We start from the raw sequence: 15777 nt of genomic DNA, 5'->3' as shown, positions 1-15777 counted from the left end.
CTGTTTCTAATCACTCCTTGAGTTTTCGATGATGCTGTCCTCCTCTTGCGATATTTGCATAATAAAAGCATAACATTTCAAATGTGGGAGCCACCCAGTATCAGATCAGTCACCACTACGCTATTTATCACACAGAAGACAAAAATGTTAGAGCGGGCGAGACAGTGCTTTTGGATTATTTAATTCCAACTATCAAAACAACACAAACTCTACCTGGAGAGACAATATGAACACAAATTAACATACATAACAAATTAATATACAGTTCTGCTTTTATACTGTTCAATATTGAAAAGCAAGCAAATCCATTTCTCTTTCCACGTTGTATGAAATCTGTCAGTCATAGAGCGAAAGCCAGGAAAAGAAACACACGTTTTCTTTCAAACACCACACATAGTATTAAATCATAGATGTTGCTACAGTGCTTCAGATTTCTTTAATCTATATTCCCAAGATATAATTTTCCCGTTACACTCAAGAAACTATGGTTTTAACATTTGCCCTACAGCCACACTGCTTCATTGCGGTTCTTAATTAGGGTGTGTCTTAGAAGAAATGCAAACACTGATTTGCTTGACTGATCAAAACCCTTCACAGTTAGGAAAATTGAGTTTTACTTCAGAACAAATCATGTATTTTTATTTTTTTTCTTGTTTAGTTCTTAACAGCCTATGGCTCAGTAAGAAGGATTTTACCAGAGGTTCAGTTTAGTTGTCAAGATGTGAAATTAATTTGCAAAAGGAGAACGAGTTGGATTGCAGTCAGAGCAGCCAGGCTGACACATTACAATATTTGATCACGAAACCTTGCAGCTCTGAGCCTCGCAAGCATTTACACTGGATGTGACTGTAAACTAATGCCTGATTGAGTCTTTTGTGATGTTCAAACTGTGATTATTGGATTGTACAGTTGGACCCTTGTCAGAGTTGAGGGGATTTTTTTTTCGAGACACTCTTTGTACATTTAAATGTATGAATAATTAATTCCGCTGAGTTTAAAGTGAAACAATTAAGGGTATTGATTTCCACTTGCAACCTCAGATGGATTCTCTGCTTTTTGCTTAGATTTTTGCACATACAAATAAAAACTTCTGTAATAATTCTTTAATTGTAGTAAATTTTCATTAACAAGCATAATCTGAATGATTTCTATTAGAAGCCATAAGCTGCCTCTGTTATGGCGCTGATCTACTATCGTAGACGCTGCATTTGTACCTTTTACTGATTACAAACTGTGTGGCACATAAAACCTGGAGTACCTGTGTCCTAACGGCAAGCCGAAATGTGGAGCTTTCATGAATCCACAATGTGCTTTGTTTTTCTGACCGTCGGATGAGAGGTCCTTGCAATGTTTGTGGTTTCCACCTAATTCAAAATGTATGTTTAGAAAGAGCTGCTAACACAAGTTTATGCTATTGTTTAAGATATGTTTTCCTGTTCCCAAATTGTCCTATCACTATCTATAAGTTGCCATTTTTCCTCGGGAGCTTGACTCATAAACTTGATTTGAATCTTTTCATATATTTACTAAGTGCATGTTTTACCCCAAGATAAAACTAGATGTTTTATCTTGGGGTAAAACATTGATGTTGTAGTCACCGTCTGTTTGCAATTGTCCACTTATCTTTAAGCTTTTCATTTTATTTTGAAAAATTGCTGTACTGCGTTTCACTAATGGAAAAACAAAGACTAAGTGGCACCAACCCACCCTGGTGATGCACAGTTGTAATAAGATTATTGTTATTAAAGTGGTACATTTTAGATGACACATGACAGCTGGGAGTTTCCCACTAAATGAGAAACAATCAGACACTAATTTGTGGTGCTTTGGAAAAGTATCAATGTTTCTTGAATGTTTCACAGCATAATTTCAAAGTAGAATAAAACCTGATTTGTTGCTTTCCAAGTTTTTGCTTAGAGAAATCTGAAAAGTTTGGCTGGCATTTATTCAGCTCCTTTTGCTCTTTCAACCGTGAAAACAAAAGGAAACACAAAGTCCTGCAGGTGTTTTAATCACAGTGTAAGTTCAGCTGTTCAGTGAAAGGCTCAGAGCTCTGTTCGAGAACAAAAGTCTAATTAACTTTTGCATCGTCATTTATTTCCTCAAGATAAACTGCCGGCTCCTCAAATGGATTAACACAACGTTGCATTCTCTTTAGTTTTCTCTGGTCTGTAATGGAGACTTGAATTTAACACGCCATTTCAGCCAAAGGTTCGTAATGCGCTTCCTAACCAGACGCTCCAAAGCGTCCGGTCTATAACTCTTCAACACGCTGTCAGCTCCCGGTCAGAAAGACACATTTAGTTCAGAGACCATGAGATGATATTCAGAAAGGATTTTCTTAATTAATTTATTTCAGTTGCCTCTGAGACTAAATCTTTGTGTAAAGTCTATAATGTCTGCCCATGTGACTTTTTTATTATTTGTTTGCTTACCTTTAAACACTGATTTAAATATTGTAATTTTTAAACTGAGCAGTAATTTTACATCCATGGAAACTCAAACGTAATATTTAAAACTTCAATACATAAAATCAGTTATTTAACAATATGAGGTGGTGTTTAATTTATTTTTAACATTGTATTTTTATACATTTTTATACATTTATGCAAGGGGTGCCCAAATCTAGTTTTCCAGAGCTACCATCTGCAACTTTAGATGGATTCATTCTCTAACACACCTGGACCACTGACTCATTATAAGCCTCTACAGAACTGAATGAGGGAAGTCAACCTTTTATCTGGGGTGTGTTTTAGCAGGGATGCACTCCTGATTTCTACCGTCAGTGTGGCCCACTGTGCTTCTTGGTCTATATCAGGGGTGTCAAACTCAATTTGACACCCCTTGGTCTACTGTGCTAGACCAAGAAGCACCACTGTGCTTCTTGGTCTAGCACAGTAGTGCTAGAAGTAGAAGAAGTAGTAGAAAGGTCAGGCTTAGGTTATTAAAATAATATGGAGCGAGAGGAGGACTCTGCATTCCACCCACTTTACCAACTTTTACATTGCATCAAATCAGTTTAAACAAGAAGAATCGGCTGACAAGAACTGCTGGTGGGCTGCAGAAATAACATTGTTAGCAAGCACAATGTCACCTGTGTGACATATGTAGAGACCATTTGTTTGTCACCCGAAAGCACAACTTAGAAGACCACAGAGGGACTTAGAGCGACGTTTGACCTGTGAGGCATTACTAAATCAACATTGATTTTCTTCTGCTTCATTCGCTGAGACATTATCATGAGGCAGGGATTCAGTTAAGAGTTCACTTCAAGTTGAATAGCCTGCTAAAATGGGGTTTTGATTCACACTTTCATCTGCACTTTGCTCGGCTTTTACACAAACACTGGTTACTTTGTGAAACGCCCTGATAAGGATAGCCCATAGTCGTTACATTTTGCATATTAACAAAAATTTAAGACGTTCTGGTAACTTTTCCTGTATCGCATCTACTTCTAGAACTGCGTTAGGCGTTTTTTTTCTTTCCTTCCTAATTACTAAACTCTAGGAGACCTGCTTTCTCGTTTTTACTTTCCTCTCATCCTTTCTCAGAAATGAGAGTCCATCCCTACCCAACTTCTCTGAAACACTGTCACATCTACTGCTAATAGGAGATTAAGCACTGTAATTTCTACAACTTATGACTCTATTTCCGATGAAAGCTTCACTGTGGGGGGTTCGACCAAAAGCCTCTCATTCTGGTGACTCACATCCTAATGAGGCCTGAAAGCCTGCTGGGCTTGTGTGCTGCTCTTGCAGCCTCTGGAGACGGTGGATAGACAGAGGAACATCTGTAACAGGAACTGCAGAGGAGCTAGACTGGAAAGCTTTTGGCTTATATCTGTGTGCTTGGGACAGCATAGGGAGAGATTAGGCTGAGATTTGCAGAGTTTGTAAACAGGTCTCTCATTTGCCTTTTTTAAAGAACTCCACTATCAGCATCAGCTGTGGAGGAGAACTTTGAAAAGTTTCTGGCAATTAAAGATATTAAGGAAGAGTTTAAGGAATGTAACACAGAGGCCATATATCCAATCTCCCTTAATTGGCCATCGATGAAATTAATCAAAACGAGCCAGATGCTTGGGGGCTACAGTCCACAAGGCTTAAAAACATCTCTACCTAAGTTTAAACATTAGACACCCAATTTACATTGCTAGGGTTGTCTACTTGCTCACAGATGATGGATGTTTAGGGAAACCAGTTGATTCCCTGAACACCTCAACATTGTGAACCAGAAATAGATCTGGGTTGAACTACTTCTGTCTCGTCTTATTTATAGACTTTTCAGACTTGAGGGGAGGTTTCAGAAATGAACGGGCCAGTCTGGGTTCCCCTCCTAGACCTGGAGCTCTGAGGAGAGACGATGCTAAGACGTTCAGTTAAAAATATATATATATATTTCAAATACTGTGTTTCAGCCATTCTGGTTTATAGTTCTTCACATTCTACGTTGTACTTTTATTTTGCTATTTATTTATATGCTTACAGAGAAACTAGCAGGTTTAACATTTTCAGTGCATCACCATGCGATTTAAACTGTATTTATATTTGGCAAGTGTTATTCAGAGTTTTCTTCCAAGTTCCAAATTCTTGATTGGGGGTCTAGTTATGCCATCCTTTACTGGCTGCACAATTTGTTCTAGTTTTTTGCTTATTCCTATCTTCTTAATGACAAAAATAAACTAAATTAAGTTAAACTACTCTGCGGAAGCTGAGCAAACACACAAAGTGAGAAAATCAAGAAGAGCGGTTAGGTTTTGCTAGTTAAACACGGATGTTGTCCAAGTGTCATGCTGGTTTCCCATTATGAAACAATAGTGGCTACATGCCCACCCACACGTTGCTGAAGTTTTCAAAAGATGTGATCCCCCTCTATGCGCAAACCGTTTATCTTTTTGTCTCTGATGTGGCTCTAAAACGAACATCGGTTTATATATGTCCTTTTGTTTTGTACAGCATAGTCATTAAACCTGAGGAGATCTATAGCAGGGGTTTCACACAGTCTGAAACAGTAATCATCAATAACAGTGTGTGGAAAAAAAAATTATAAGAGTTTCACTATTGCCCAATTTCTCCACATTTGTAGAATCGCAATAACTTTGCTTAAAACCCATACACAAGTCTGACAGTAGGAGAAACTGGAAAACTCCTCTCTGACTAATGTATTTAAAATCCTTACTCACATAATAAGCACTTGTTATTCCTTACAGAGCAATATTACCTCAAGCTCACCCCATTCATTTAGCCTACTTAAAACTTATCCAACCTCTTTTCCTCTCTTCACAGACGGGTGATTCTATAATTGGAGATACATTTGGCACTTCAAGAAATGACAAAAAAAAACTTTTCATTTCTTAAAAATTTTCTTAGGTAGTCTATTGAAAAGGCATTAAACTTTAAAAAAATCTGTAATTGCCAAACATTAGCTACATATTTTATAATTTTTTCTCAGAAAAAACGTATATTTTGCGGTATGTTATGTCAACTCTGTTACGGACAATATAGACAGTGAGTGAAAAAAACAATAAATTCTAGCAGACTAAAATATTTTTATTCCATTACACCAAGTGTCCTACTACCCAAATACTTTAAATGGAGATGTTTTACTTAAAAATACATTTTAAACAATCAAAAGATACTCAACTTTTCACAGAGTTGTTCGCATAGGGTCAAACGTTTTTCATTAAAACTCATTGAAAACCATTATTCTTTTAGAAATAAAATTGGTCAGTAATACTAAATCACAGCAGAAGTCAACCAACAATGTATATGGTGCTCTAGACAACAGTTTTCCTTTTTTTTTTATGAAAGTATGTCATAAACATGTCAACTCTGTTACCTAACAGAGTTGGTGTTAGTAACAGAATTGACAGGACCATAATAATTTAGAACTGAAAACTCTGTTATTGTCAACTCTGTTACCCTATTTGGTAACAGAGTTGACAGTAACAGAATTGACAATTTCAAACATTTTTATTAAAAACTCCACTTGTGAGTAGAAATTGTGAAAAAACATGACACCACTGAGATAATGGTTTAAAAACCATTAAAAAAACTTGTCTCTGATCAAAAATCTGTTGTATTTTTCTCATGATTCTTTGGTAACAAGATTGAAGTTGAAAACGATAACACCTGGTGATTGTGATTTTTAAACTAAAATATTTCCCAGAGAATGGCACATAGACCTCTGTGTGTTTCAGGTCTTATCAGTAAAAGTAAATGACTTAATTTTATGCAGTTTATATAGCCGTAGAAGGCAATTTCCCAGATTTACAGGGACAAAACCATATGGTAACAGAGTTGACAAAAAATTCTCGGACACATATTTTTTCAAAAATAAGGGTATTTTGAGTTAATTTAATGTGATGTTGTTATTAAATTGACCTTTTAGGCAGTTTAAAAAAAGACAGAAAAAACAAATTCACCAAAGAAAAATAATAAAACATAGGTTTTTGCATCATTTTTCAGGTTAATAAAAAAGACAGTACCCAACTCGGACGACAAGAAATCTTGGTTTTTCAGCTATATAAAACAATTTTAAATGTATTTACTTAAATGTTTTTACTTGTTAAATATTATGATCCATTAAAATGAGTAATAAATTACGAAAACATTTAAAAATTGAAATATTTTAATATACCAGACCAAAAATAATGACTCTGGACATCAAATGTATCTGCAATTATAGAATGACCCAGACACATTTCACACATTGAAACTCCACTATAAACATTACAGTTTATATATTTTTTCACACATGTAACTTGGGATGAGCTGGCCTTAGTGCTCAACGCTGCCATCACAGGCTTGAGTCCCGGCCTGATGACCTTGTCTTCCCCTACCCAGTTTCCTGTCTGACCACTTGCCACTAAAGGCCACTTGCACCAATAAAACCATTAAGAAAACAAATGTAATCCATTTTAAATGAATAATATCATGTAGATTTTGTCATTTCGCCATGTCGGCCTACGTATTCTCATCTTTCTGTTTTCACGTTTTTCTTCATCCTACCTAAGTAAAGTGAAGCAGCATCCATGCATTCCTGCTTCAAACACAGCTACTCTGCAAGCGGATGCTTCACTATGAGTCCATGGCGCATGTGATCATCAGTAAAATGGGGTAATTGTTGGAGTTCTGATGTCTGACGCTACTGTCACACTGATGAAAGACGGGAGAATTACACCTTGAAAGTTAACTGTGTCACAGACCTTTAGTTGGTCTGGTCAGAAGAAAAGTGGATGAATAAGTCAGACAAATATAGTAAGAAAGCAGCAGATTAAATGAGATGCAGCATATAGTGCTGTCTAAATCACTGTTGTCTGAATCTTAGCTCTTTTTTTTCTGACATGGTTTAGTTAATGGCATTCAAAATTAATTGAGCTGGAAAATTTCCTGCCCTGACATTGTGTCTCTTTTCTGCGTCCAGCCTCTTTGATCTATTGTTGTGGATTCATTCTAAGTGCCTTGCGCTCTTAACCGCAGCCTCCTGTTCAGAGACGAAGAACTGGTGCGACTTGACCACATGACAAAGGTGTTTACTGATCGTTTTATTTTTATTTATTTTATTTTTTTATTTATTTATTTTTGCCTAACACTAGAGCGCCGATATGTAGCTCAAAGATGACAGATTCAAAGTCAGATTACAATTACAAATTACAAAAACGCTACAAAAGAGGTATGAGGTATGTCCCAGTGAGAGACCTGAGAAATCGCTCGCATGAATACGTACACGCTGAGTCCTACTTACGTCGCCGCCGTCTTGAAAGTGGCAGTGGAAAGAACGTGCTGCGTGGACTACTTTAAACCGTCTTACAGTACAAAGTGGACCCGCTGCCTATACTTTTCAAAGGTAAGAATTAAAGATAATAACGTAAATTTACGAGCAGAATTTCTTGACTTTGTGGCCATTACTGTTGCATTTCCGTGGCGAAACAAACTTCTAAACAACCAAGAAATATTTCCTTTGTAACTAAATTGCCCCAGTTGACTACTCTGATTATTTTTCTTAGTTTAGCTAACTTTTTTAAAACCGTGTTGTTTGTCTAAAGAGGGAGAGGCAATGAAAAACCTGTAACGGGCGCTTTTGCCATTTGTTTATCGTTGCCATGGTTACGTAGAAGTTCGCAAGACAAGTCGCTGTTTGTCTGTGGTCAAACATGGTTGCTTTAGGTACGTCAGTTGTCTGTAAGATGTTTCGTATAATTTATGTAGATTAAAATAATGTGCTTAATATAACAGCGAACCTGAATTGGACTGAAAGTACATTAATCCAGCGCCGAGACCGGGGGATTTCGTCTGGACAGATCCATAAAGATCAGAGCTGGAGCTGTTTTTCTTCAGACTTCTGTTTCGCAGCTAATCTCCACAATGTCTGTTTAGATGCTAAGTCAATACCCCCATATGGTGATGATATGTTTTGTTTTGTTTTTCTCCTGAATGTGAATGAATCAGGGATGTATTTTCTATTGCACTGTTAGATCATTTTTATCATTTGCTTTAACCTGTGGCAAGCCAGAAGGCCCAGTCACCGAACTGCTCCCAGTTTGACCAGCAGACTGAACTCCTGCCTGTGCTCTGTGTTGTCAGAATAATATAAATACATTTGTAATGAACTGTACACGTTTTTCTTTCACTTTTTGTGTATTTTAAGTGATATCAATTTGAAGTATTAAGGTATTAAGACAGTTTATGTAAAGACATTAAAAACAATTTAGTCTGTTAGATTTCGTTCACACTAGTGTCTATAGCACAGTTATATTACACTGTAATAAATATTTTTTAAAGTAAAAATATGTAGCTAAAGTTTGACAACTATTATCAAAGTTTGTCTTTACAATAAAATGCGTAAAAAAATTATGAAATTACGTTTTTTTAATTCATATCTTGAAATAGCAAATGCACAGTGAATTATGGAATTGTGTTAATATGTTCATGAATGCACCACTGTAAAGGTGTGTCTGTGTGTGTGTTCAATAAAAACGACTTATTAGAATCAGTTGTATCAAATGTAATTATTGTGCCCCAAAACAATTAAATAATCACATCAGAAGTTTGAGTTGCCCTTAGTTTTTTTCTTTTTTTTTTCATTGTGTGAGTGACATTTATTAACTTAAAATACTTTGCAGAACGGCACTTTACGAAGTTCGGCCCGTTGTATGGGCTTGCTGGCAGATAAGACACTTTCAATATGGCGGACGCTATAACGCATAGCAACAACAGGGCGACTCGCTCAAGCAATAACTTCCGGTTCAAAAGCACTGTCGTCCACAATCAGCCATTTCTCAAGTCTCCAACTGGGAAATAACCTTTCCGTTTTGTTAATGAAGCGTTTTTGTAAGTTGCAATTGTGCTTCGTTGTGTTTTTGTCATTTGTAATTGTGCTATGTTAATGTTGTGTTTTTTTAATTTGTTGAAGTGGTTTGCACCTCAGGGCCGCCCGCGCCCACCGTACTCTACACACCAAAGTCACTACGAAGACCTGAACCTGAAGACCAGCTGCTTCTTGCGTCTTTGAGTCTTACAGATGGTCCCTTCACACATTGATGAGCAGGGGGTTAATGACCCATAAAATCAATGTTTTGTCACATCTTTGGTAAAACTAACATTCTGCTTGTTCCTGCATAAAATGTGCAGAAACACTACCTGAATGTTGATCAGCAGAGGCTGACAAACCACCTCTTAGATCAAATTAGCAAAACACTGTTGTTCTGATTCTGCCAAATAATGAGAACATTATTTAATAAAATCCCAGAATTGTGTGGCAGAGGACTCAAGGCTGACATTTCTTTAAGATGCCCATTTATTTTTACCCTCTGCTGAAATGATCATTTCACATTTCACTCACGATCTCACATCTCACCGAGTGTCTACACGTGCCACTTGTCTTTAATTTCCACATTATGGAGATGCAATGTGAAATGAGTCATAGCAAATGTACGGATCATGTGTCTCAAAGGGAGGATTAATCTTAATTAGAATGTGTTTTTACCTTTCACTTTATGCAAATGAAGTAGTATTTGCATGTCTGACAGAAATTATGTATTTTCTTATTGGTGTCTTTTTGCTAAAGCAAAAAATAAGCACATTTTGACTGGATGATGGACTTTAGCTGTTAGTCCAGATTTTATATCAGACAGTTCATAATTTCGCCACTTTCATACACAGCAAACACTTTAAAATGAGGCCACTTTGTATAATAATGGCAGAGAGTAGTTCAATACTTTTCCTCGGTTTTGAATGCAGTATATGATCCCGCACTGCTGTGCGTATGCATTTCAAGTGTGATTTATGGGATTTAGATTTATGGGATCTAAGCTGCTGACAATCCATCACCCTCTGAAAGGGTAAAGTATGAAATATTTAAACCTCTGGTCTCTTCAATTGCTCCCTAATTTATGTCCCCCAGTCCTGACTTTCGATACTGAGAGCAGAGTGAAGGTTTCCTCATTAAAGTCCACGTTTCTGCTACACCGAGATGGAAAAACTAATCACTTTGAATAACCTTATGCATTTTTCAGTGAGCGCTAAAAGCCTTTTAGAGGACCTTCCTATTCACAGCATATTTCTTGCCACTCTCTCTTCTTCTGACCAACTCTTCACCCTCTTTTTCTTACAGCAGGGGAATGCCTTTCGTGATCCAGCTATAGCCTGAACGGGCCAGACGGCAGCAGGATGAGTTCAGAGGACCGCAACTCAGCCATGTCACAGAAGATACCCTCCTTATCGAGGAGCAACAGCAGCTCCTCGTCCAAGCACGACAGCCGACAGGTAACAATTCACAATATTTGAATGTGAGGGAGGGAGAGATGTTTGATGACTGATTTTCTCAGCTAGCAGTTTGCCTGGTGAATAAGAAGAGACTTGGTATGACTCAGCTGCTCTTTATTTTGCGCTAACTTACCTAAATCAGCTTAGCAAAAATGTCTGTGGCACAAGGTGAGGATGACTAAACATGGTCACAAATCTCTCTTTACAGTCAATTGTTAAGGGGTCTTGTCCTCAAGGACTCTTTCAACTAATTTGTTTATGACAGTGCAAACTTTCTCTGTTTTGCTTTGAATGTTCTGTAAACTCGGAGTGCTGCTGCCGGTCTTTACCAGGATTCTCTCGTAGAAGAGATTGTTAATCTCAATGAAATTTTCCTGGTGAAGTAAAGGTTAATGATAATAACAAATGGCCAGTGTTGTGTGACTTTTATGTGTCACTGGTCCAACACACCTGAACTAAACGGCTGAATTACCTCGTCAGCATGCAGCCGAGCTCTCCAGAGTCCTGCTAATGACCGGATTGTATGACTCCGTCGTGTTGAAGCAGAAGCACATCTGTAAGTTGCAGGGCGCTGATGCTCGAGGACTGGAGTTGAAACCCTTCCTGTAGTGTAACAAGAGAATGTTTTCAGTTACATCTTTTTAACGGCTTGTCAACAGAAGTTAATCAGCAACTCAGTGCATTGAGGCATCTGCAGCTGAGGGCGGGCTCACTGAAGCCCAAACTGAGGATCACAATGAGGATGTGATGTGGTTGCTTTTGGCAGGCAGCTATGTTCGAGAAACTGGAGCCTGGCTTTCCTGGGAATGTTCAAAGACAGAGAAAATATCCAGTGAGTCACAGTTGTTTGTATCAGGAGAAAAGGAAGACTCAAATAATTAGACACATGTTACAACCAAGACATTCAAAAACACCATTCTCAATGCTCAGTGGTTGGAGGCTGATGGTGGTGGAGGTAGGGTGCTTTATTCCCATGGACCCCTTAGCAACAAGTGAGCCATTTAAAATGAAATTGAGTTTTCTTTACTCCACTGGCCTCTGTAGTCACCAGATCTCAGTCCAGTAAAGCATCTTTATGTGATAGAGTTGAAGAGTTGCATCACAGATGCTAAGTCGACAAATCTTTAGAAACCCTGTTATGTTCAGTATCGACCAAAATCTCTTAAAAATGTTTGAAAAAAACAACCTTGAAACATTCTTCTTTTGTGCAATCCACAGCATGCACTGCTGTTAGTGGGACCCTGTAGCTCTTATATTTAAGCTAATCAGTCAGGGCCAGGCAAACAGAAAATCATTTGAAAAAACAATCAATAGATTTAATTGTTTTATTTAACAGGGTTGCTTCAAGCCTCTTTCAGCAGACCTATTAATTTTAACTACTACTATAGAACAGACTTTCCTTTTGGGAGATGTAAGTAATTAAATATCATTCAAGGATTATCAACCAGACAAACTTTGGAGTGATTATTTAATGGGAATAACAAATGGAGGAACTGAGAAGGTATTTCCATTAACAGAAAACCACAAAAACAAAATAAAAAAATAATTCTGCAATTATGCAAGAGGGTATGTTTAGATCTCTACCCTGTAAGCTTAAATCAGACAAAGCTCCTTATTGTAACTCATGAAAAATTACGTCATGTCCAAATTTAGTAGGGAGTTTAATTTACAAAGGATGAGATGTTTTCATTTGAATCCAAATTAGGAAATGAGTCGGTAGACTTTGTTAGTCAGAAAAGCAGAATAAAGCAGGACTGATGTAAGTTGGGAGAGATGAACTGATTCAGAGTGGATTTGGACGGTGAATCATGCAGGTGTGGACAGGCCAGAAAGCCTGGGAGTTAAAGGGGAAAAAGGGAGGATTACCGCAAATCCAGCCATCCGAAACATTGAAATATTGGATTAAGCACTGACAGCAGGTGTTTGACTCTCCAGCCTGGCAGTGAAGTTGTGGAAAAAGCAGCTGAGACCGCAGGAGATAAGAGACGGCTTGAGTCTGTGACAGTAGTGCACTGGATCCACCTGTTGCAATCAGCACAAGACACTAAAAGAGAAAGAGCCACAGTGGCTCTCAGGTTTTGAAAGCAAGAACATTTAACAGAGAGCAGAGGATGTAACAATTTATTCTTCGTTGTTTTATTTAATCAGAAGCTGGGACCAAAAGCATAGAATATTAAGCTTTGAAGGTCAAGACTTGGAGCTCAAGGACAAACAATAAATTAGCCTGCTATGAAACGTTTTAATTTACAATTTCCGTTTAAGTGGCGTTAGTAAGAAGCCCTTGTCCTCTGGGCTCCATATCACCGCTTCTTTTTGAGAAGTCTCTTGACCTTGAAGTGTCCAGTCAGCGTGCTACAATAATGAGTCACAGTGTGACTTTGTCAGAGGAGGGGCTCATGACAAACTGAGAGGGGGGGGGACTCAAAGAGCAGTCCACCAGCTTTGTCCTTTGTCCTCATTCCTGTTTTTTTTTTTTTTGTTTGTTTTTTTTAGATGTTCTCACCTTCAGCATTCACCCCTGCCTGACAGATACTGTTAGCTTAACTGGGACGGGCATGCACTGAGACAACAATGTGCAAGTCACTTCAGACCCCTTCCAAACACCCAGTGCCTGTCTAAACAGCCGTGACGTAAAAACATTAACAGTGGGTAAATATCATGCAGCTACATTTGATGATTGCTGTGGCATTTAAGTTGTAGTTGATTGTTAGATGCGACTGCTGCTCAGAGCAACATCTTTTTCGAGCTTTAACAACTGGCCCACTCCAGCATGACGTCAGCTGTCCCTGTCCCTGGGGCAGGACGACGGATAGAGGTGCTGGTAGACCAGGCGCCCCATATATGGAAGCCATTAGACCTTAATGCAGCATCTGGGGTCCGATTCCTGGCCTAGGGGTCTTTGCGCCCCGTCTTCCCACCTTCCTTCTCTGTCCATTTCCTCTCTGATTACTCCAGATACAGGGAACTAGTGCCACAAAAACATTTAAGGTTTAGCTGTTGTGAGCCGTCATTGGCAATCTAGATTTATATTCGCATTTAAATATTGTAAAACTGATCAGACGTTGGTTTCCTCATTAATTAGAACAGCAGGAGAAGATGATAAAGGTGATGGAAAACCATAATATTAAAAAAGGTTCAGGACACAGCATATAGAGAGGAGAATAATCACAGAGATCCTGTAGGTGGTTGATTAGAGACAGATACCTGGTGTGACAAAGAGGCAGGGAGCAAACCAAAATCTTGTAAGAATGAACAAAGTGGAGCGCACAAGAAGAGCTGTTGAAGAAATTGGTCCCTATCTGAAATCAAGACAAATCTTAACCTAAAACGAAACAGAACCTTAAATGATGACATGAAATTATGATTATGTGTATTACAGATGCACAGTTTGCACTACCAAACAGTAGTTATTTGATTTTAGCTTCTGACAGACAATATTCAACCAAATAGAGGGTGGTACACTTTTTGTTGAAATTGCTAAAAATCACTTTTCTTTTAAATCCAGCCTAGGCAGAAAACTAATACGTCCTATATTGTTTTAATGTCGAATGACTTATAAACTTTACTGCATTCATATCAAGTTCAGTTATTTCTGTACTGGGCCAAGCCCCCATGTTCCCACATCCTAATACCGCCCCTGCCACACAGATATTCTAGATTCCTCTTAGCATTTCTAAACCCTTCCTGGAAATCTAACTGCTGCAACGCAAACATGGCTGTGGGGATTAGTTTTATGACAAAATATCATCTCAATCTTTGTACCTGCTGGGGATTTGGACTTAAACCTTTTAATCTCAGTCAGGAAACAGTCAGACCCGACCAGAAGGCTAATTTTGTAAAATGGGACCATGAGGTGAAAGTTCACATTCATTCATTGGACACTTTGTTTCGACAGCAGTCGCCCTCTGATGACTGATGGAACAAATCAAAGCAGGATTTTGATTCTTACAGTATCAGTTCTCCTTGAACTTTCCTCAGTTTTTGTTAGGCTTCACCCACAACTTTTGTTGTGTTTAATTTGGATAAATGTAGTTCAAAAGAAGATACATTTGTTTAGTTGAAGAAGAGTGGCACATCATTTTCAAACACTTTTGTGATTTAAACATGTTTTCCTTTTTGGTTGTTGGTTTTTTTAGGGGGGCAAGATGTGACCATCAATTTTCTAGCTTTTCATAAATTGAAATGGGATTCAGATCTGACTTTGACTGGGCCACATGACTATTCTACTGAGCTTTGAATTGTAGTTCAGGTTGTATTTTTAGGTCTATTGTCCTGAACCCCAATCTGAAGTCTTCTGCAAGATCTAAGAGGGCTTCTATGTTTGATCAGCTTCCCTATGCTTGCTGGAGAAAAGCATCCTTGTATCGTAATCTGCGATGCGATGTTATTTTGATAAAATCACAGTAAAAAATACTTTTGAGTTTGTGGTTGTAACACAACAAAGCATGAAAAAGTTTCAGAACTATGAAGATTTTTGCACCGTAAGTTAAAACTTTCTGTATCTGTCTCCTCTGTGTCTGACCTGATTCATTTAGGTTAATACAGTTTTTAGAGCACAATGTATTGAATTGCAGTCGTCATCACAGCATCAGTGCAATACCACGTCTTCAAAGGATGTAACAATTGACAGACCATTATGCCATTAAGTGCCATGCATTAAAACTCAGCTTAATGCTCCTTGCATAGCATTAAGCTGAGCACATATAGATTTGGTGAACTGGAAAGACTCCGTTCCCTCTTACTGCCCATGCCTGAAGTACATTGTATTCTAATAGCGGAGATGCTATGAGGAAGAGCTGGATTAATTGTAATCAATACCATAACGACGTTTAGCAGATGCATCACAATTGCATATTTTTCGTCCATCTGTGCCTGCAGGACAGCTGGGAAATAGTGGAGGGTCTGCGTGCGGGGGTCAGCAATGTCCTGGAGCCGCAGAAACAGGAGGGCTACATGCTGAAGAGGAGGAAGTGGCCCATGAAAGGTTGGCACAAGGTAAAATAAAACTATT

General features: G+C 38.2%; 1 protein-coding gene across 2 annotated transcripts in view; it reads left to right on the top strand.

Annotated features, from left to right (window-relative positions):
* Nucleotides 1-15777, top strand: part of osbpl3b (oxysterol binding protein-like 3b) — a 42706-nt gene that overhangs the window by 6774 nt on the left and 20155 nt on the right. For both annotated transcript variants that reach the window (XM_015004327.2, XM_015004332.2), the window contains exons 2-3: nt 10615-10766; nt 15645-15761. In XM_015004327.2, the coding sequence (XP_014859813.1) occupies nt 10671-10766; nt 15645-15761 (213 nt within the window). In that variant the 5' untranslated portion in view covers nt 10615-10670. The remainder of the gene's footprint in view (nt 1-10614; nt 10767-15644; nt 15762-15777) is intronic.

This window comes from Poecilia mexicana, unplaced genomic scaffold (assembly GCF_051168715.1).
Source record: "Poecilia mexicana isolate PSO_F unplaced genomic scaffold, ASM5116871v1 scaffold_16, whole genome shotgun sequence".
In the NCBI taxonomy this organism is placed as follows: Eukaryota; Metazoa; Chordata; class Actinopteri; order Cyprinodontiformes; family Poeciliidae; genus Poecilia; species Poecilia mexicana.
This window is presented reverse-complemented; position numbering and strand designations above follow the sequence as displayed.